The 22,280-nt window shown below is 50.7% G+C and overlaps 1 protein-coding gene across 3 annotated transcripts in view; it reads left to right on the plus strand.

Moving 5' to 3' along the window:
* Positions 1 to 854: 854 nt before the first annotated feature.
* Positions 855 to 22,280, plus strand: part of CIITA (class II major histocompatibility complex transactivator) — a gene marked incomplete at both ends in the record, with an annotated part of 47,431 nt that continues 26,005 nt past the window's right edge. For 2 of the 3 annotated variants that reach the window (XM_079719613.1, XM_079719614.1), the window contains one exon: positions 10,398 to 10,449. In XM_079719613.1, coding sequence (XP_079575739.1) covers positions 10,398 to 10,449 — 52 coding nt within the window. Of the gene's footprint in view, positions 1,138 to 10,397; positions 10,450 to 22,280 lie in introns of those variants that run through there. The other variant, XM_079719612.1, reaches the window with a different exon arrangement.

Below are 22,280 nucleotides of genomic sequence, written 5' to 3' on the forward strand. Positions count from 1 at the left end.
ATTGGGGATAATATTAGTGTAGAGTCAATGTTCATGAAGTGCTTACTACAGCCAGTACTAAGCCCTTTAAAGGCATTATCTCTTTTAATCCTCAAGACAACTTGATGAGATTGAATTACTTTTATTGGGAGATTTTTCAGAGGAAGAGTCTGAGGTTTAGTGAGGTTGAGCCCAAGGTGACACAGCTGTTTGCATGATTAATCAATAATAATAATGGCTCATATTTATTGAACTCAGATGTATTGAACTATTATCAAGTTGGAGATAATGTGCTAGGTACTCTACATGCATTATCTTATTTAATTCTCCCTACATCTCTAAGAGGTAAGTACTATTATTATCACTACATCTTTTCAGATGGAGAAATGGGGGCAAGAAGAGGCTAAGTAATGCACCCAATATCAAGTAATCTGGGATTTCAACACAGGTAGATTGGCTCCAAACCCAACTGCTTAACCTCTATGCTCCAATGCCTTCTTGTTATGATACAACATCTAAAAAGACCTATCACCTCATAGGTCCTCAAAGAGGCAAGCCCCCTTCCTCTTAGTATAATAAACACTGGATTGGATCTAAAGGAGTCCACAAAGCTGTGAGCTTCTCTGGTACATGCGCATGAGTGGTACCAGAGAATATCTATGGGGTCTAAATCAGCCCCAGAACCCACTTCCATTAATTCATCAGGCAACCCCAGCCTAACGTGCAAATGAGGAAATCCTCCTAAGCAGGAATAAACTGCAATAAACTGCAGAGGTTCCCTCATCCTGTTTCTCACTTCAAGTTTTGGATGCTGCAGGCCGGGTGAGCAGAGATCCCAGGCGCTGTCCCTGGCAGCCCTGCATCCGAGAGCTACCATGAATCACTTCCAGACCATCCTGAGTCAGGTCCGGATGCTGCTCTCCAGCCAACAGCCGAGCCAAGTGCAGGTGCTTCTGGACAACCTGCTGGCAGAAGATCTTCTCTCCAGGGAGTACCACTATGCCCTGCTCCATGAGCCTGATGGTGAGGCTCTGGCCAGGAAGATCTCCTTGACCCTGATGGAGAAAGGAGACTCAGACCTGGCCCCCTTGGGGTGGATCTGGAGTGGGCTGCAGGCCCCGGCAGCCGAGAGGGACTCCGGCTACAAGGACCCTGGGGGTAAGTGCCATCCCCTTTTCTCATGGAGCAACACCTGGCTGTAGGCAGCTCAGGGATTTTCCCTCTACTCTCTGAAAAGGAAGTCAATGTGATCATCCGGGTCCCAAGTTGGATAGGCAGACTTGGACAGGAATCAAGGTCCCTGGTTGAGCTGGCAGGAGCAGCAAGTGCTTGGAGAGCTCAGGCTGTGATGCTGAGGGCACTGGAGAAACAGTGTGCTCCCCACTCCACTTAAAAGTAAACTGTCCATGCAGCCAAATGCCCACTTGGGTCACTCTCTGAGCCGCCTTGATACCTTAGGCACGGTGCAAGGCGCTGGTGAGGGGCACAGGTGGACAAATCGGCTATTGCCTGCAAGTGGGGAAGACAGATGCAGGCACAATCAGTGTGTGGAAAAATAGGTTGCCACAGAGAGGAAGGGCTGAAGAGCTGGGGAGCAGAGATTGCCATGTGTGTGTGCGTGTATGTGTGCATGTGTGCAAGAGTGCATGTGCGTGTATGTGCAGGTGCACGTATGTGTGGGCATATGCTTGCATGTGTATGTACTTGTTTGTGTGTGTGTGTGTATGTGTGCACGTGTGTGTGTATGCATCTGGGTCATGGAGAGAGACAGAAACTGAAAGACAGACAGGGAGAGAGAGAAAGGGAGGGAGAGACAGGAGAGAAAGAGACAGAAGTGGAGATGGAGAGGAGGGAAGAAGGGAGGGAGGATGGGGGGAAAGAAGAGAGAGACGGAAGGAGGAAGAGAAAGAGGGAGATGGTGGGGCAAGGAGAGAGAGACAGAAGAGGACCCAGACTGGAGGGAGAGAGTGCCTTATTTTAAAAAAGTACTGATGGCAGTTGATGCATCTTCAATCAGGAAAACAAGCCTATACCACAGCGTTTCCACTCGCACCCTTGGCTCCCCAAACATTTTAGGTCTTCCTTCCCAGTTCCGAAGAGGTTCTCACCCCAATGCAAACAACAGTCTTCCTAAAGACACATGTCTTTCAGTCTCCTCTACGTAGATCTGTGCTTTTCCAATTTTATGAGCTGGTGTCATAAACTCTAGTCCTTCTTGGTCCTTCCATGGTTCTGGAGTAACTTGAAACAAGATCATCACAATGATTCACAATTTTTGAGTATTTACTGTGCACCAGGCACAGCCTAAGCCAGCAGGTAGTTCTCACATCCACCCTAAACGCTCTAATGATCTCCAGCCGTATTTTATGCAGAAAGAAAAAACAGAGGCTGCCCAGAAGTGACCAACCCCAGTCCCCAGGTGGGAAGTGGTGGAGGCTGGATTTGAAGGCAGATGAGCTTTTAGCCTCAATCTGACCTTGAGGGGTAAAAAAGCCCCTTGATGATTTTGCCATGGGCACCAGGGCAGTGTAGGTATTTCTCCAACTCTTCTGCCAAGATACAAGTTTACATGGGGTTGGCTGTCCTCTGGCTGAACTCTCACTCAGATGGTCTCTATCTGTTCCTCGGACATACCTTTTACTCTCCCCCTCCTAACAGACCCCTGGGGGGCTGGGGCATCTTTACCACCTGACCGATCTCCCTGACTTCTTAATGGGAATGCAAGCGGCCTATGTGGTCTTTTTTTTTTTTTTAACTTTTTATTTTATAGTGGAGTATATTTGATTAACAATGTTGTGTTAGTTTCAGGTGCACAGCAAAGTGGTTCAGTTATACATATACATGTATCTATTCTTTTTCAAATTCTTTTCCATTTAGGTTGTTACATAATATTGAGCAGAGATCTCTGTGCTATACAGTAGGTCCTTGTTGGTTATCTGTTTTAAATATAACAGTGTGTACATGTCAGTCCTAAAGATGCTACCAGAAAGCCACCAGAGCTCATCAATGGATTCAGTAAAGTTGCAGGTTACAAAATTAGTACACAAAAATCTACTGCATTTCTATACACTAACAATGAAAGATCAGAAAGAGAAATTAAAGAAACAATCCCATTTACCATTGCATCAAAAAGAATAAAATACCTAGGAATAAACCTACCTAAGGAGGCAAAAACCTATACTCCGAAAACTATAAGATACTGATGAAAAGAAATGGAAGACGACACAAACAACCTATGCGGTCTTGATTGGGGTGCAGGTGCCAACTTCCGCGGACGTCAAAGCCTTCCTCCCTCCTTGACTCGTCCCCTGCAAACGGCAGGCTCCTTCATACCGCAGGCTACCCAACACCTCTGCCCTGCCCTCATCTCTCTGCGAGGGCTGGTTCCTGTTATTAAACTCCATTTCCTCCCTGGGGACATAATATTTTTATTTCTGATCCCACGTGACTCTAGAAAGGGAACTGGGCTCAGGGCGTTGTGGGCTTCAGAGGCTGGGAGACAAGGAAGGATAAATCGCTTCCTTTCCCCGTTGCTTACCTCCCCCTCTTCCAGGCCAGATACCCCCAGGTATGAAAGACTCAACTGTAAGGACTACGGGCAGGTGTGCTTCTTTGGGGCAGGAAGAAGAAGCAGACTTCAGAGGGGGAGAAGGGGAAGCGGGGAAGAGAACTGTGGGGTTTGTAAATAAAGGGCACCGACTTTAGTTTCAACAGGGGTTCAGAAAAGGAAATCAGTGTGTGAAGTTTCTGTCACTCTCTCTACAACCCTGTCATGATCTTCACCCTCTGCTGCTCTAAACCCTGCCCCGAATTCCCGTGTCACTCAGAGGAGAGCTAAATCCGGACGATTCCCACAAGGCCCTTCATGATCTGGCTTTCATCACTGCTCGGCTCCCATCCTGTACTCCTGCCTTCTCATCTTCTCCAGACGTGCTGGCACCCTCACTGTCCCTGGGACAGGACAGGCACGTTCTCTGCCACAGGACCTCTGCACATGCCATTCCCTCCATCTGGACCACTCTTTTCTCCAGATATCCTCTTTTTTTTTTTTTTTTTTTTTTTTGCGGTAGGCGGGCCTCTCACTGTTGTGGCCTCTCCCCTTGCGGAGCACAGGCTCCGGACGCGCAGGCTCAGCGCCATGGCTCACGGGCCTAGCCGCTCTGCGGCATGTGGGATCTTCCCAGACCGGGGCACGAACCCGTGTCCCCTGCATCGGCAGGCAGACTCTTAACCACTGCGCCACCAGGGGAGCCCCAGATATCCTCTTGGCCAACATCCTTGAATCCTTCAGATCTCTGCTCAGATGTCACCTCCTCAGGGATGCCTACCCTGATCATTCTATTTAGAATTGCAACTCCCCCTTCCCACTCTGAGCAGTGCCCCCCTCCTCTATTGACACACTCACCTTCTATATACTTTAATTTTGTATTACATTTGTTGTTTGTTCGTTTGTTTGTTTTTGGCTGCACCACGAGGCTTGTGGGATCTTAGTTCCCCAACCAGGGATTGAACCCGGGCCCTCAGCAATGAGAGTGCGGAGTCCTAACCACTAGACTGCCAGGGAATTCCCTACATTTGTTGTTTATTGTCTGACTCCTTCACCAGAAAATAAGCTCCCTGTGGGCAGGGATCTATGCTTTCATCACGGATGCATCCTAAACGCTTAACACAGTGCCTGGCAAAGGATAGGTGTGCGATATGTGTTTGTTAAATATTAGACTGAGGGATGGTAGATGGATGGATGGGTGGGTGGGTGATGAGTGGATAGGTGGGTGAGTGGATAGGTGAGTGGTTGATGGGTGGTGAACAAGTGGATGGGTGACGGATAGGTGGGTAGATGGTTAGGTGGATGGGTGATGGGGGTGTGGGTGGGTAGGTGGCTGGGCGATGAGTGGATGGGGAATGGCTGGGTGGGGGGACAGGGAAATGGTTGATGGGTAGGTGGGTAGGTGGATGGGTGATAGGTGGGTGGGTGCGTGGTGGCTCATGTAGTCCCATTACTCTCACTTTACAGGTAAGTACACTGAGGCACAGGGAGTTTCAGTGATTTGCCTCGCTCATGGCCTGGGAGTGGGGGGCTGTGAGATATTGGATCTCATGAGTCTGGATCTGTCACTGTACTTTCTGCTTGCTGACTCTTCTGCACAACCTAAAGGGATACCGTAAGTCTACCCAAAACAGGCTGACCACCTTCAAACTGAAACCAGCCTGATGATTCAGAAGTCATCTTTAGATATTCTAATGCTTCAGTTGCAATTGTGTAGGAAGGCCACTTCTGGGGACGTGACCTTGGGGATTGACTCTACTGCACAGAGCAGCACATGTGCATCCAGCCCACAGGCAAGCTCGGGGGAGGCCCAAGAGTCCCGACAGAACTCAGCAGCCTGAATGGGGAATCAAAGCAAACACTCAGGCAGTCTTTGGCTGACAGTGGGTGACAACACCTGGAGGACAATCAGAGGCCAGAGAAGAGAGATTTTAGATGGCAGTGATGGAAAAAGAACCAGGCTGGAAGCTGGACAGCTCTGGTTCTGAGGCCATGCTCTGCTGCTGCTGCTTACAAACTGTGTAACCGTGGCCACATGCCTGAACCACTCTGACCCTCGGTTTCTTCATCTCTAAAATGGGAGTGATGATATAAGCTTCCCAGGGTTATAGTGAGGGTTAAATGAGATGGTAGCTGGTAAACTATCCAAGGTGGTTCTTGGCAGATAACTCCAGGAATATTGGACAGGGGGAAGATATACCAAGGGTTTGAGTCTGCAGTCTCATTGGGACCCCCATGTCATATCTAGACAGCTACTCCAGTGCTGAGTGCTTGGTGCTCTGTGCATCTGAGAAATGGGCCAATGTGCCCCCCACCCTCAAGTTGGCACATTAGTTAAGCACATGGGCTGTGGCCTCCATGCCAGCTGTGACTCCCTGATTCCAAGGGCTATGACAGTGAGCCCTTCCTGGGACCCCTCTGGGCCTCAGTTTCCACATCCGTAAAATGGAGGTGATACTAGCATCCAGAGTGGCTATTCTGAGGATTCAGTGACATCATCCAAAATAAGGCATATGCATTCCTGGCAAGAGGAAAGCTCTTCTGACTCGTCAGCCTTGAGGGTGGCATTTGGGGTAACCACAGACCCAAGGCACACAGAGGGATGACTGGGCGCAAGGTCAGACCCAGCCGACCTCAGGTTTGTGAACGGAGGCACAGCGGTGCTTTTGGGGTGAGCTGTAGGACGCCCCTGCTGTGGTTTTATATATTATTATTTTCTTCGGCTTTCCTTTGCTGGTTTGCCGCTCTATGTCTTCATGATGTGGTACATTTTTTTTTTTTTTTTTTCTGCTATACGCGGGCCTCTCACTGCTGTGGCCTCTCCCGTTGCGGAGCACAGGCTCCGGACACACAGGCTCAGCGGCCATAGCTAACGGGCCCAGCCGCTCCATGGCATGTGGGATCTTCCCGGACCGGGGCACGAACCCGTGTCCCCTGCATCGGCAGGCAGACTCTCAACTACTGCGCCACCAGGGAAGCCCACGATGTGGTACTTTTGCCCATGAAGACTCTGTTCTAGGAACCACAGAACAAAGACTCCTTCTAGGATGTTGCCTGATTTATTGGAAAGGGAGGGACACACCCCAGGCTGCTAAGCTCTTCCTCCCACTTCCTTCCCCATTTGATTCTTAGGATGAGAGTCCTCAGAGCCAGGACTCAGAGGGGAGGGAGCCCGCGCCCTCCCTTTCTCTGGCACCTTCCTTTCCCCAAACCTGTTCCTGCTCTGATCCCTGATCAGGGAGCCTCCGTGGACTCCTGGAAAGAGACGTGCTGGCAAGGACCACTTGTTTTTTCACCTTGAGTAGCTTCCCAGCTAGTCAGACCTACTTCACCTTCACCCACAGGAGCCACAGAAGTAGAAGCACCTGCACTGGAAGTTGGCATGTCCCCATGGGTTTTCCCAGGCTGACCAGTGGCCTGTTCTATACTCAGCTTGGCTCCAAGTCTGGCACCTGACTCAACCAGGGACTGTTTCTGTTCTTTGTTGTTACCTTGAGCAGCTCACCTGTGTTCTTACTTACCATTTATTGGTCTCTCCACCTACCTGCCCATCCACCTACCTGCCTACCCTCAAACTACCTGGTCTACTTAACCACCTACTAATATCTACTTATCAATTCAACAACTTACATCTACTATCTACTTCTATCTACTTATCAATTTACCAATCTTTCATTTATCTGTCTGCCTGTATATTTATGTATCAGCTTATTTACCTGCCTTCCTACCTTTGCCCACGGACAGGCCTACATTCTCAGATACCTTCCTTCCTGCCTAATTTGCCTACATACCAGTTTTTTTCTATCTATTCACCCACCTCTCCACCGATCTCTTTTCCTTTCTTTCTCACCTCCTTTCTTCTCTCCTCCTTAAGCATTTACTTAGCATCTGCCAGAAATGAGGGGGGGTCACAAACAAACAAAAGAAAAGACACTTAAAACTTAGTAAGGGAGGACTCTCCATCCATTTGGAACTTGTCTGCCTTGATCATTCAAATCCAAACGCCATCCATTCGCTCAACCAATCTTGGAGTCCTGTGTCTTTTATTTTATTTTTATTTTATTTTTGCAGTATGCGGGCCTCTCACTGTTGTGGCCTCTCCTGTTGCGGAGCACAGGCTCCGGACGTGCAGGCTCAGCGGCCATGGCTCACGGGCCCAGCCGCTCCACGGCATGTGGGATCCTCAAGGACCGGGGCACGAACCCGCGTCCCCTGCATCAGCAGGCGGACTCTCAACCACTGCGCCACCAGGGAATCCCCTGTGTCTTTTAAATAGGAAAATCAAACACAGTAAGACAGACATTAAGCACCTTGTGACCTAATCAGAGGCAGCAGGGGGGATACTCATGAAATAGTAAGCTCACCACGTATTGCCAAATCCGCGGCAGCAAGTTTGCTAAAAATGAGTAGGGCAGGAGGTTGTTGTTAGCTGGAAAGGTGATGAAAGTGGGAACTTGGGCATTGAAGGATGGCTAAAATACAGCCCAGTGGGAGGAGGCAGGAGGGTGGTCCTGGGGTTGGGGGGAAGGTGGGGGACCCTCTGCTTGAGCAGAAGTGCATAGGTAGGGCCCAGCTGCAGCAAGGGGTGGCAAGCTTTCAGGAATCCTACTTGTAAGACCAAGTTCCCCCATCTCCTCTCCCTGGTACTTGGCAGGGGACCCCAGACTGGTAACTTTAACAATGCTTCTGACTGAAGCTTTGTCATGCTGGATCTTGACTTGAGACAAAGAAATTTGGGTGCTCAGGGCAAGGCTGGCCTCAACAGAGCTGAGAGGGGCCCTCAGTCAGAAGGGAATTGGCTTTATCCTGGGCTCTGGAGAATGGTCACCACCCCTAGGGGAGTTTTGAAGAGGAGCATCAGCAGGCACGCAGGATGCTTTAATAGGAAGAAACCCTGGGGTTGGCTTAACCCCTCTGCCCGCACTCAGTCCTGGAGACCTGTCACTCCAACTCAGCAACCCCTCTCCTCACCTCCACTGCCTCTGCTGGAATTCAGACCCCCATCGGCTCCTGGCAGGGCACCATGGTGCTCCTCCCTGGTCTCCATATACGAGGCCCTCTGGTGCCGATTTACGGCCTCTACCATCAGTTAAAACACAGACTAGCACGTGGTCACCCTGCTCAGAAACGCCGGCATGACCAGATTCAGGTCTTGTGGAGTGTGGGTCTGGGGCGGAGGCAGGTGAAGGAAGACATGGGGAGATCAGGTAGCAGACTGCTGCTGTGGTCCAGGTGAGAGATGAGAGCATCCAAGCAGGTGTACCCCAGGCCCAGGGGACTCTCATTCCAAGCTCAGCCCTGCCACGAAGCTGATTCAGAGCTGCCTTGGCCATGGCCATCAGAGCTGGCTCCCTCTGAAGACAGGAAGCTGGCCTCACTGAATGGTCAGGTGTGTCTCCCCGGGCACATCAGGTCAGAGGAAGATGAGACTTCTTGGGACTTCTCATATTCATCATGTCTGTTTTGTTAGCCTAACTAAGCAAGACTGTTTCAAATTGACTCTCAGCTTTCTTATTTGTCTGCCTACTTACCCCCCTGGGACTTCTGACAGCAGCAACTGCTTCAAAAATAATCACCATACAAATATAAGCGTCATTATCCCCATTTCACACATGGAGAAACTGAGGCCCACACAAAGGAAGTGAGGGGTCCAAGGTCACCCATCCGCTAATAACCACGGGGGCTGGACCATAGCACTTCAGACTCCCAATCCAGTGTTCTTTCTGTAAAAATGAAGTCATTGTTTCCCAATCGTCATTCATTTCGGTACCACCCTCATGATTTCTTTTCACCACCTACACTATTCTTAGCTGGACAGTTGTTGGGTTTTTTTCCAAACTACTCACATTCTTTTTTCAACTTTATTTCCCAAGGAAAGTTTATGTCCACCATAAATGAAAAAGAATGCCACACATAGAAGGTAACTATGAAACAGGAGAGCAGAATAACGTTATTCCATTCTAGCCAGACACTGATGTCTACCGAAGGCTTGAGGCTGGGGGCTGCTCTCTGTGAAATGGGTTGATCACGCATTAGAAGAGGTGTTAAAAGCTCCTTAGCCCCAAACTGAGACTTTCTTCTCAAGGTTTCCAGGAGCCTGGGCAGAGAGTTAAAAAGGCGCTAACTTTCTCCCTGCGTGAGACTGAAAGTCTCTCCGCCACATCTAGGCGGTACCCCCAAACCATGCAGCTATAAGTAGACCATATTTGGGGGTAAGACTTTTTTATGTGTAATTTATGTTTTAGTCCAATGTTCTTAGAATAAAAATGATGAGTGGACCACTCTTGTTCTCCAGGGAAATTCAGGGCAATTTGGAGTGGGGGTGGGATGGTGGATGGGAGTGGAATCTCGGGAGTTTGCTGGAAGCTAGTTCAGCTTGTCTTGAGGCATTTGTGGGGCTCTGAACACAGCCCCATCCTTCAGAGGATGACAGATATTGGCAGCTGGCACCAGCGTGGCTCCACTGCGGTTGCCGTTATTTCAGCATGTCAGCCTGTTGAAGACCCTCCAATAGACTACTCATAACCTTCTGAGGTCGGTCAAGCGATTTGGTCCCAAACAAGGAACTGAAATTAACATCAGGCGCAAGTCCGTGTTTAAGGGAGCATGGGCAAATTAGAGCATGTCTAGATGCGAGAAATCTGACAGCTCAGACCACCTGGTAGGGTGAGAATTTTCTGCTGGTCCCTTACTTGCTTCCTTTGCATGTTTACTTATTCTTGGCGGGCTCCAGACTTCTGTAGGGAGACTGGTCAGAGATGAGGCTGCCTGCTTCTGAGCTGGGCATCCGAAGGCATCGTTGGGCGGGCTGAGGGCAACAGGAGGGGCTGCCAGAGTCCGGGAGCTGCTGCCTCACTCTGTTTCTCACACCATGCGTTGCCTGGCTACACGCCCCGCCGGGTCCTACCTGCCAGAGCCCCAAGGTAAAAAGGCGGGTGGAGGACGTTGGGGCTGAGAACGCTTCTTGATTTAGGGTGAGGTCTCAGCTCATCCCGCCGTCCCAAGTTATCAGAGACATTGCTCTGAACTGGGGTGTGAGGGTGGCGAGAGGGGTCTTTGTCCTGTTGGGGCTTTTGGAAGAAGTGAGGTGGTTTGCCATTTCCTTCCACTGAGGGACATTCTGTCTGCCCAGATGCCTGGAATGCAAGAGGGCTTTAGCAGCCTGAAGGGTACTAGAGGGCTGACTTTCAGGGGGCGTGTTGTTAGCTCTCAGCATTCATGACCTGGCTAGGCCAACCACAAGGTCCTCTCTCTGCCAGGTAAACACTGAGGAGCTCACCCTTGAAGGGTGGAACCCCTGCCAGATCCACCCCATCCCCGGGAAGCAAGGAAACCAAAGCCAGAGTCAGCCCCTTGGTATAGATGTTAAGCCCCAGCTGGTGGGCAATCCAGTCACCTGGACCGATGCTGCCCTCTCCCCAGTTTCCAAACGGTGTTTTGGGGAAAAAGTAGGGGACAGGGGACAGATGATGAGAGACAGCATAGCACAGAAAACTGGTACCAGCTCTGAAGGCAGCACGGCAGGTTTGAATCGCAGCTGCACTGTTGCCTGGGTGTGAAGTGACACTGAACAATTCCCCAACCTACTCTGAGTCTGTTTTCCTGGGCTGTTAAATGGGATTAGGGGGAAACTCTTATTACAAGACAAAGGTGAGGAATCAAAGGGTCTAGCACAGTGCCTGGTGCATTGTAGGATCTGAAGACACACATAGGAGCCCGTTATTAGTGTGGCTGAGACTGTAGGACTCCTCTTCTCAGACGTTGCTCAAATGTGAGGCTTCCTCTGAACCTGCAGATTGATGACAAGTTTGCCAGCTCTGTTGGTTGCAGCCAGAGCTTGTTGGGGGAGTTTTCCAGGGGGAGAGAGAGTTCAGAAGTCACCTTGACCCACCCCTCCCACAATACCAGATGAGGAAATCCAAGCCTGGGAAGGGAGGTGACCTCCCCAAGGTCTCAGGGTGGATGGAGCAGGGGTCCAGGACCTCTGGAAGAGGAAGGGTGAGAGGAAAGTGGCTAGGAGGTGTGTGGTGATGGGAACTCAGGGCTGCCAGGGCTGAATTTCCAGCCAGGGAATTTCCTTGAGGAATTTTCTCTTCCTCCCAAGGGCATCCGGCTTCCCAGGAGTGAATGGCTCAGCGAGCAAGCCCCTGTGCCCTGCAGGGGTGGTTTGCCAGCTTCAAGGTGGGGCTGAGGTGGAGGGAAATTGAGGGCCAGACAGGGGTGTGGATGAGCTCCCTGCAAACCAGGGCTTGTATATCATATGCCTACGGGCAGGCTGCCTCCTCCAAAGCTGGGCACTGGCCATTTTTAGGAGCTGATTAGACGCTCCAGGGAGTGTGGGGGGTGGACTAGGCGCTTCTGAGAAAGCACGTGGCAGGCGCAGCAGGTGGAGGCTCGGGTGCCTGCTTACTCCCCAGCTTGGGTTGGCGCAAGCCCCTTGGTGCAGAGAGAAAGTGAAAGAGAAAAAGGGCAGCCACAGTGGGTGGAGGTGGGGTGGCCAGGCGACTGCTCTCCCCAAGCTCGCTTGCTCACTGCAGCCCCAGAGCTGGCGGGAGGGAGAAGCCACTGGCAGCGCGCAGGAGTCCAGGGAACAGCGGCAGGTAACCAAAGTCCCCTTAGCAGCCCCTGAAGTGGGGCTGGGAATAGAGGTTCAGAGCCTGGTAGCTACTTGCCTGAGATCACACAGCAAGGCTGGGAGGAGGAGGAAGTTAATGTGCAGAGTGCACACCCTAGAAACTCCTCGTTTCCAGCAACCCTGGAAGGATTCCACGCAGGACCTGGGAGCGGGGAACCCGGAGCTGGGCTGCTTTGCCCAGAGCACCGGGGCCCAGGGGAGGCGGCGGGGAGAGCCGGTGGGAGCGGCAGCGTCTGCAGAGAGATGGGGACACAGAAGGAGCACGCAGAGAAGGGAGGCGGTGTGGCCAAACGATCGGTAGACAGTCTCCCTGCGCGTCCTAGAATCTGAAGAAACGCGTAGGGGCGCGCGGAGGGAGACACAGGCTTTTCTTCTACGGATTTTCTTCTACCGGGCGGGGGGGGGGGGTCTAGGACCGGGGCTGCACTTCTCTGAGCCTCAGTTTCCCTCTTGAATCACGTTCCCCCTCTGACTCTGGAGTCTGGGTACCCGGCCCTTTTGGTGGGGTCCCCAGCACAGGGAGGGCTATGGGGAGACATTTAAACGTCGGATTGGAGAAATCCTCACTTCTCTTTTACCATCTTGGGGGGCAGGGGCTTTCCTGGACTGTGTTTGACCGTCCGCATCTCTACCGCAAGTTGGGGTCCTGAGCCACAACCTCTAAGGAGAGAAACTAAGGGCCTCCGGAAAGGGATTGGGGTGGGGCACTCCGGGGTCCCAGAATATCAGAATTGGAGCCACCATGTCTAGCTCTGTCTGGGACCCTTAAAACCCGCAGTTCTCCCTTGAGTCCCACAGCATCTCTCTCCACCCTAGGTGACACATGGGAGGGGACATAAGTGCCCCACCTCCAATTGCGGCCAGGAGTTCCTAAATTTGGCAGGAAGTCTTCCATCTATGTGCCACTCCCCCCACCCCCCCCCCCCCAAAAAAGACTACCATTCCCAGCCAATCAGAAGGTTAAGGAAATTAGTGCTTCTTGCTCTAGGCCCTGGTGGAGCTGAAAGTGCAGAAGATGAGACCCCAGCAAATCATCCCTTTCCAAATCCCAGCCTGCCTTAGGCAAGGACCTGGTCTCCAAGATCCCAGAATATGGAGTGGAAGGGTCCTCAGAGACGACTGAGCCAGGGGGTCCCAGGCTTCCCACACGTGGGAATCACCCAGAAGGCTGTTTAGAGTGCAGGTTCCCAGCCCCCAGCCCCAGATCCCATTGACTTGGCCTGGAGTGGCGCTCCCAATGGCAGGTTAACTGGCTATGGGATGTGTGTGTGTGTGTGTGTGTGTGTGTGTGTGTGTGTGTGTATGTGATTCCTATCTCAGAGGTCCAGAGGTCATACATACATTGAAAAGCACTGAGGTCCAACCCCAGTACCTACTCCATGTTATAAAACCTCTGGGGACTTCCTGGGAGGTTTTGTCAAAGTCCACATAGCCAAGTTATTAGCGGAATCAGGATTTGAAACCATGTCCCCTGAGAGCCCATCCAGTACCTGGGCGGAGGTGGGAGCCTACACAAATACAGGGCGGGTCCTGGATAGTCAGAGGGAGACTTGTTGATACAGCAAAGTCTGTCTGATGGCAGGGACCTGGCATCTAGTACCTTGTGGAGAGTAGAATCAGAAAATTAACACAGGGACCCTGCTCCAAGGCCTGGTCTTGGGCAATCAGGGAAGTGGCCTGAGAGAGAGGGTAAAGCTTATGTACTTGGCTTTCAGACTTGGCATCAGTCACCCTGAGTAACTGACTTCCCCTCCCGAGGGGCATCTATAAGATAAGACATGAGTGCTTTCTTGATGATTTCCTGACCTGCACAGAAGCACTTTGCAAAAACCACCAAAGAATACACATGTGCCTGGTGTAACCCTTACAGATTCTAGAGGGATCGTTTAGAAAGATCTGAGAGGTCGTCATTGGGCACACGTCCGTTGTGTTTCCAAAGACTTTGGCACATACGTGATCCGTGGTCCAAGGACAATTCTCAGAGAAGCCTTGATTGACACTGGTTCTCATAGGAAGGACATTGGTGCTTTTCTGATTTTCTTTTAATCCTCCTTTTTTGTGTGAGTAGGCGTGTTAGCAGCACTCTAATACTAATGTTTCTTTTTAACAAAGCGGGAGGGCAGCTGATATTAATTTGATAACATAGTTTTGCTTTCAATGGCAAGTGAGACTTCAGTTTTTGTTTTTGGAGTTTTTTTTCATGCAAGGTAGTGAAAGGAAGTTTTCATCTTTTTAAAACATAAAATTTAGCAAGGTAATCATTTTTAAGTGTACAATTCAACGGCATTAAGTACATTCACGATGTTGTGCAGCCATCACCACCATCCGTCTCCCAAACTTTTTCATGGTCCAAGCTGAAACTCTGTCCCCATTAAGCACTAACTCCCCATTCTCCCCTTGCCCCCGGCCCCTGGCAACCACGCTTCTACTTTCTGTTTCTATGAGTTTGACCACTCTAGGTGACTCACATAAGTGGAATTACACAACATTTGTTCTTTTTTTTTTTTTTTTTTTGTGGTATGCGGGCCTCTCACTGCTGTGGCCTCTCCCGTTGCGGAGCACAGGCTCCGGACGCGCAGGCCCAGCGGCCATGGCTCACGGCCCAGCCACTCCGCGGCATGTGGGATCTTCCTGGACCGGGGCATGAACCCGTGTCCCCTGCATCGGCAGGCGGACTCTCAACCACTGCGCCACCAGGGAAGCCCCACAACATTTGTTCTTTTGTGTCTGGCTTTTTTCACTTAGCATAACATCTTCAAGGTTCAACCATGTTGCAGCATGTGTCAGAACTTCATTCCTTTTTATGGCTGAATAATATTCCATTGTGTGGATGGACTACATTTTCTCTATCCATTCATCTGTCAGCAGACACTTGGGTTGTTTCCATCTTTTGTCTTTCGTGAATAGTGCTGCTACAAACATTTGTGGACAAGAATGTATTTGCGGCTTCCCTGGTGGCGCAGTGGTTGAGAGTCCGCCTGCCGATGCAGGGGACACGGGTTCGTGCCCCGGTCTGGGAAGATCCCACATGCCGCGGAGCGGCTGGGCCCGTGAGCCATGGCTGCTAAGCCTGCGCGTCCGGAGCCTGCGCTCCGCAACGAGAGAGACCACAACAGTGGGAGGCCCGCGTACCACAAAAAAAAAAAAAAAAAAAGAATGTATTTGCATCCCTGCTTTCAATTCTAGAAAGTTTTCTTTTAAAATAAATGTTTGGGTTTTTTTCAAGTTAATTTAAGGAAAATGCTTGGGTAAATTATACAACAGGTGGTATGCAGATATAACCAATAAAACTGTAAAGTAGGCAGGCGAATGTCTGAAGTTTGGAAGACTCTGGATTAGCGGAAAGACCTAGTAGCTCTTGTAACAATCTAGGCTCGGGGGATGGGGCTACTAGGTCAAGGGGATGGCTGCTGAGGGACTTTTGGAAGGAAAAATATAGGAATTGGGGACCAACCTAACCTAAGCGCAGAGTCTTGGGGTTTCCAGCTGGGGAGAAGTAGAAAGGTGGTAGAAATGCAGGGTCTGGAAGGTTCCCTTGGAGGAAGGAAAAGCCATAGAGCCATGCAAACTGAGAGGCAATGTCTTCTAGTCAATTGGAAACTCAGGCTGCCTTGGAAATAAAACCTATCTAAGTTCTCAGTCATCACAATGCAAGTGTGTGTATGTGAGTGTGTTGGAGGAGGGGTGCCCAAGGGCGATGCTCATGTAAAAATACAGATTTCTGGACCCCACCCCAGACTTACCTCAGGGAGTGAGGTCCGGCTGCCATGTGTTTAGCACCCACTTCAGGCAATTCTGATTCACAACCAAGCTTGCTAACTGTCATCAGATGCTGGCAGGCAGGGCTGGCATATGATTTATTTACCTCGGAGTCTCCAGCACGGAGGGAAGGGCCTGCCGCAGGCTTAGGTGCTGTGTTAGGCCAAGCTGGGGGTTAGGACTGGATTTGGGAGCCTGGCTTTGCTAACTGCAGCCATAAGCCCCTCATTCCCCACTCCAGCACCCAGCTCAGGTTTTCTTCCAGGAAAAACTTGTTGGACTCCTTTTCGGCTCACCGACTGCAGCTGGGAAGCTTGGGGCTTGCAGAGGGAAGGCCACGCGGAGGTCGGTCGGGGAGGCTTACGTTCTGGTCAAGCACTGGGGCCCCCTCCTCCCCTGGCTGCAGCTCTTCCAGCTGTCTCCGCCCTCCTCCCCTCCCCCTCCCCCTCCCCCTCCCCCTCCCCCCAGTACCGTCAGGCTCCTCAGCCCAGTAACAGTGCCATTTACAGCCACTACACGCAGCCGCCGGGCTTGTCTTGTTTGAGCTCCAAGATTTTCCAAGTTGTGATGAGCTGGATGTCCTCCAGGGAGTCCAGAGAAGATAGGTGGCTTGCCCAAGGGCTCAGAGGTGGTCTCTGTGGGGTCTTTTGTGGGCTTCCGTATGATTTCCAGGCCCTACCTGAGGAAAAACAGAACCAAGTTGTCTCAGGTGGGGTTCCCCGGGAAGCAGACTCAGAGGTGGAGATTTGCACACGGGACGTTTACTGGGGAGAGGTCTCCAGGTTGGGGAGAGGGCTCCTGGGGGAAAGGGAAGAAGCAGCACCGGGCAGAGTGAGGGGTTGGGCTGCAATACGGTCACGACAGAGGCCCCAGCCGATCCCGTGGGGAGGGCTGAAGCTGGGACGGCCAGGGTTATCCCAAATAGAGACTCCCAGAGCAGACCTTTGCATGCCTACAGGCAGCAATCACTGCATGTGGGTACAGTGATTGGAAAAGGGTGTGACTTTGGGCTATTCCCAGAGAGGTTGAGTTGTGTTTGTTTGTTTGTTTGTTTTTTCGGCCACACAGCGCAGCATGCAGAATCTTAGTGGCCCCACCAGGGATCGAACCCACGCCCCCTGCAGTGCAAGCGCGGAGCCTTAACCACTGGACCACCAGGGAAGTCCCCCCAGAGAGGTTGAGCTGTGACCTGTGAGCCAGTTGCCCTCTAGCAGTTGGTCCTTAAGGGACTGTAGCACACCACAGAATCTACTACATTTTTTTTTGAAATTGTCAAATCAGAGAGCATCTGGTAGCCAAGGCCTAAACTGTCATCTGAAGTTGTCTTTTTTACTGTCTTCTGTGCAGCCCCTTTTGGGGAGGGGTGGGTTCTGCCTTTCCCCCACCCCACCTCACCCCCATCCCCTTTAATTGAATAGCTCCATTATCACCTGTTCTGGGATTTGGGCTTCTTGTACAATTTCATTTGAAAGCCGCTGTTCTAGCATGGCATTCTTATTTAACAGATGAGGCCACTGGGGACCAGAGAGGGAAAGGGGCTTGCCCAGGGTCACATAGCCTGTCAGATGCAGAGCAGGGCACAGATCTCAGGTCTCATGACCCCCTGTGTGGATCCTGTCTCACCAGTCTGTTGTAAACTCAGCGGTCCATAGCTGCATCAGTCCACTTCCTCTGCCCTCACTCCAACTGCTGAGAAGCTCTGTGGCCAGGAGTGGAGCCAATCTTGCTTCCATTTCCAGCTTTCCTGCTCTGAGACCCCTTTATCCTGGCACAGGCTAGTCTCAGCCCAGAGAGGCTGGGGAGCTATGATGGAAATGCCAAGATCCTTGAGGGGGCTGGAACTGAGGAGGGCGAGGTGAAGCAACAGGCTAGGTCCAATGGGGAATAACTCTTTGTGCCCTGTGGTTCCCAGACAGCTTATTTCCTAATCCCTTTTCAGTCTGAGCTGGTGCCAGAGCTGGGGAAACACACCCAGCACCCCAGATACCACAACTCCCATGCTTCCTGCTCCTTCCTTTGCGGAACTGGCCAGTTTGGGCACTCAGGGCCAGTCCCCTCCAAGCCTTTCTGTTGGAAGACACCCTCATGTGTGTCCCAATCCCACCATGGGGCAGAACAGAATTCAGTCCTGCCTTTCCCTGCCCCAATCACCCATCCATCCCAAACCATCATCTTTCCAGCAGATCAGAGATAGACGTGACCTTAGAAGGCCTGCAGGCCAGCGGTTGCAAACCCAAATGCCTAAGGGGCCGTAACTGTGCCCAATGGGACCCAGCAGAATGCAATAGGGAGTAGTGGGGTCTTTGGCAACAATTAATTGTATATTCTATATGGAGACATTGCGATGGTAATTAAGACACACTATACACACACAAATTGTCTTGGGAAACAAAACACCTAGGCCTATAGGCCTGAGTCACCCTTCATTTTGAATCCGTACTCCAAGCCAAGCCCCCTTTGGTGCAGAGGAGGAGCCTGCGGTCAGAGTCAGGCACCAAAGCCACCCAATTACAATATTTCAAGACCTCTCCTTGTCGCGTCTGCTGGCTCCTATTACATTGGAAGATGTAATAGGAGACACACACACACACACATACACACGCACCTTCCAATCTCCCCGCCTGGAGGAGAAGTGACTAGAACCTCGAGCTGCCTTCCAGCCCCATTGCCCCTCAGCATTGCCAAATACCTTAGTTTCCACTCTGTCTCCTGTGACCTCCACAAGCCTCTCCAGGAAGTGAAAGTCTTGAGTGAGACCAGCAGTTTCCAGAAGTTCTCTCTGTCTCATTTGCCTGGGTTGCCCATACTGGACCAGCAAAGGGGGCGGAGTGCTAGGGCTTCCTCCTCTATAGATGGTGCCCACTTTCCCTGTTCATCTCCAAGTCCTGCACGTTCTCATCTCCTCCACCAGGACTGGGGGCTCCTGGGCCCAATTCCCCCCATTCCTGGACAGCCTACAGGGTGGCAACAGTGCAGTTTTCTTCCTTTTTGAGCATCTACAGGTGTCAGGCCTTTTTTGGTGAGCCACAGAAACACAGAAGCCCCATGAGGCTTCCATCATTTTTGGTGTTGTTTTGTTTTGTTTCCTTTTAACTTCAGGAACCTTTCAATCTTCAGTTAACTTCATATCTCAATTCGCAGTACACTATGATCTTGGTCCACATGAGGCATCTCTCTTAATTAATTTCCCTTTCCCCCGTTCTCTTTCCTCTTTCTGAGCACCCATTCGAATGCACTCAGGGTGTATCCTTTTGTTTGCATGTGTTCTTCTTAAATACGTGTTGCTTTTTTTATGTGCCTGTATGTCACTCTGCACATCTAGAATTGGGCTATCAGAACTCATTCTGCTTCTTACTTTTTCACTCTGTACTATGTTATTTTATTTTTAAGATTTTTTTTGATGTGGCATTTTTAACATCTTTATTGAATTTGTTACAATACTGCTTCTGTTTTATGTTTTGGTTTTTTGGCCATGAGGCATGTGGGATCCCAGCTCCCCGACCAGGGATTGTATCCACACCCCCTGCACCGGAAGGCAGAGTCCTAACCACTGGACTGCCAGGGAAGTCCCTGTACTATGTTATTAAGATCCACCTCCATGTTCATTTGGTCTGTTGCTTCTAAGTATTGCATCATCCTCTACAGATTGCAGCAGCTACTTTGTACTGTCCTTCCCCTAGCAATAGACACCCAGGTGGCCTCCAACTCCTGGTCACCACAAATAGCACAATGGTGAGCAACTTCAGATGGGTGTCCTTGTGGAGCTGTGGGAGAATTTCTTTGGTATGTATATACCCAAGAATTGAATCACTGGGTTGTAGGATCTCTACATCCTTAGGTATTCTAAGTGGTGCCAGGTTGTTCTGCAGGTGGCCACAAACATCCACTCCCACCAACCCCTTGGTGTTGCCCAGCTTTCTAATTTTTGCCAGTTGTATGGTGGCAAGTGACACCTTGCTGCTTTCATTTTGGAACTTACATCTTAGTAACACTTCTTGGATATGTCACTTTAGGCAAGTCATAGCAACCTACTGAGATCGACACTATGCCACCTAAAGGCAATAGATTCCACAACTCAGAGAGGCTGAATAACTTATCTGAGGTCTAACAGTTAGTGTGGAACTGTAATTTGAACCCAGAGGTCACACTCTTAACCACTGTACCATTATCATCACATTTTGTCTCTTTCCTAAAATATCATCCGGGTCTACACTGCAAGCTTCTTGTCAGGGGCTATGTTTTAAACCTCCCTAGGGCCCCTGGAGAACTGAGCCCAGTGACTTTCTTACAGGGGATGCTCAGTAAATCATTGTTTTACAGGTTTGGAGAGAAAAAAGTGCAAGGTGTCTTGTTGAGTTTATCTGGAGGGCTACAGGGTGCAAGAAGCAAAGAGGAACTTGTTTGATCCACAGAGATGCTGACTGGGGGCTGGTTGTGGTAGATAAGTAACCCCGGGCTCCTGGCTTCTGGCCACCATGTGGCCTGCGGAAGGAGCTTGTCATGAAGTTGGGGAGCAGAGTGGTGTTAGGGGGCCTTGGGGGAAAGGCAGGGGGGAAAGCCGATAGGCAATGAGGAATCTAGAATCCCCAAATGCCTCATCTGAGTGGACTCCCACACCCAGTTGGTGAAACTAAGGCTCGGAAGGGTAGAGAATGGTATTCAAGATCAAAGGCAGAGCTGGAACTCAAACCCCATGTCTCTAGACACATGGTTCAGAGACTTTCCATTCCTTCCTCTGGAGAAGATCACAGTCAACAAGTAGGGAAGTATTTCTTCTCATGCTCCTTCATCACAGTGCATAGCAGTGCTGAAGGCTTTGGGGTAGCAAAGGAGTCCCCTTCTCCCTCTCAATGCCTCCTCACACCTTCAAGGATATACCCCCCTCTCTGGGAAGAAAGCAGCTGATAACTGAGCCTAACCTCATTGTCATCGTCTGTACAATGTGTACAATAATACCAATCTCCCAGAACTATTGTGACAATTGAAACAAGATAATAAATAGAGAGCATCCAGCACAACCCCAGACACAAAAGACTCTCCCTAGCAGAGGTGGAGCACAGAAAGGCTGCAGAAACTGAATATCAAGGTCTGAGCTAGAACATTCTGGTAATACTTGATTTCCCTCAGGGGAGAGAGGAATGAACTTTTATTTCAAAAACGATTTTGGTGTGTATGTGCTTTCAAAACCTGCAGTGTAGTGTGAAATGGGGATGGAAACAAACCCCAAAAGGGACTTTTGGTGGCAAAAGGATTAGGAACTTTTTCTCAAGTTGGATGTGGAAGGTGGTGGCCCAGGGGGCAGGGTGGGTCCAAAAAGAACCTTCTAAAAATACTGCCCACTTACCAGAAATGCACAGCGCACTCCTCTGCTGCACCCCAGACAGCTCCTCAAAAGGAGAACTCGTCTTGCCACCCATGCCTCCTCGCTCCGGGCGAAGGCACCTCCCCAGGGTGGCCAGGGGGCCAGAGCCTGGAAGAAGCTGAGCCTTGGTGCCAGGCAGCTGCTTCAGATCCCAGCTCATTGCTCTTCTCTTTGAGCCTGTTTCTTCATCTGAGAAATGGAAATACAAATAGCTAATGTGTGAGTTCAGCTAAATGGGATAATGTCTATAAATCATGTCGTTTGGTGCCTGGCACTCAGAGGGCATCTATGAAGTCTAGCTAGGCACCATCAGTCCTACTGATGGAGAGAGGCTGCCACATGCTGGAGCCCGGGGGTAGCTGAGCTAGAGGAAGGGCTCTTGCACTCAAGGGCTCCTCGGCTGTAGGATCTGTCCTGTGCTGGGGCAGCTGACAGGGACTCGCTCCTCTGCAGTGAGGCGGTCAGGGCTGTCTGCCTCCAGGCTGCTCTGGAATTGCAGGAGGAGGAAAGAGTCCAGTTAGGAGGCTTTGAAGCACTTCCTAAGCATCTAGAGACACAGGAAACATGGTTGTGGGAACCCCGGGAGGTCCCAGGCCAAGTTGATTTTGGCATGAATGGGGGGTGCCATGGCACTTCGGGGAGCTCTAAGCTGCAAGCCTAGATTCTCAGGCTCCCAATATAATGGACTTCCTTTGACCGTGGGCCTCCTGTGTGCCTGACACACCACGTAGAGCCCTTCTTGGCCTTTTGATGGTCCCACAAGGTAAGTATCATTATCCCAATCTAGTGGTGGGAAAGCTGATACTCAGAGAGGTTAAGTCACTTGCCTAAGGTCTCCCAGCCAGGATTCAAACTCAAGTTCTCCAACCAGGTGACCTTGGACAGGTCATTTCAGCAAAGTGTCTGAGTATCCTCCTCGGTCAAATAGGTATAATACTCCACATGCCTTCTCCCTAGGGCTCTTTGTGAGCTCAGATTGGGGGCTGGAGGCAGAAGTC

The sequence above is a fragment of the Hyperoodon ampullatus genome, assembly GCF_949752795.1.
Source record: "Hyperoodon ampullatus genome assembly, chromosome: 14".
Taxonomy (NCBI): domain Eukaryota; kingdom Metazoa; phylum Chordata; class Mammalia; order Artiodactyla; family Ziphiidae; genus Hyperoodon; species Hyperoodon ampullatus.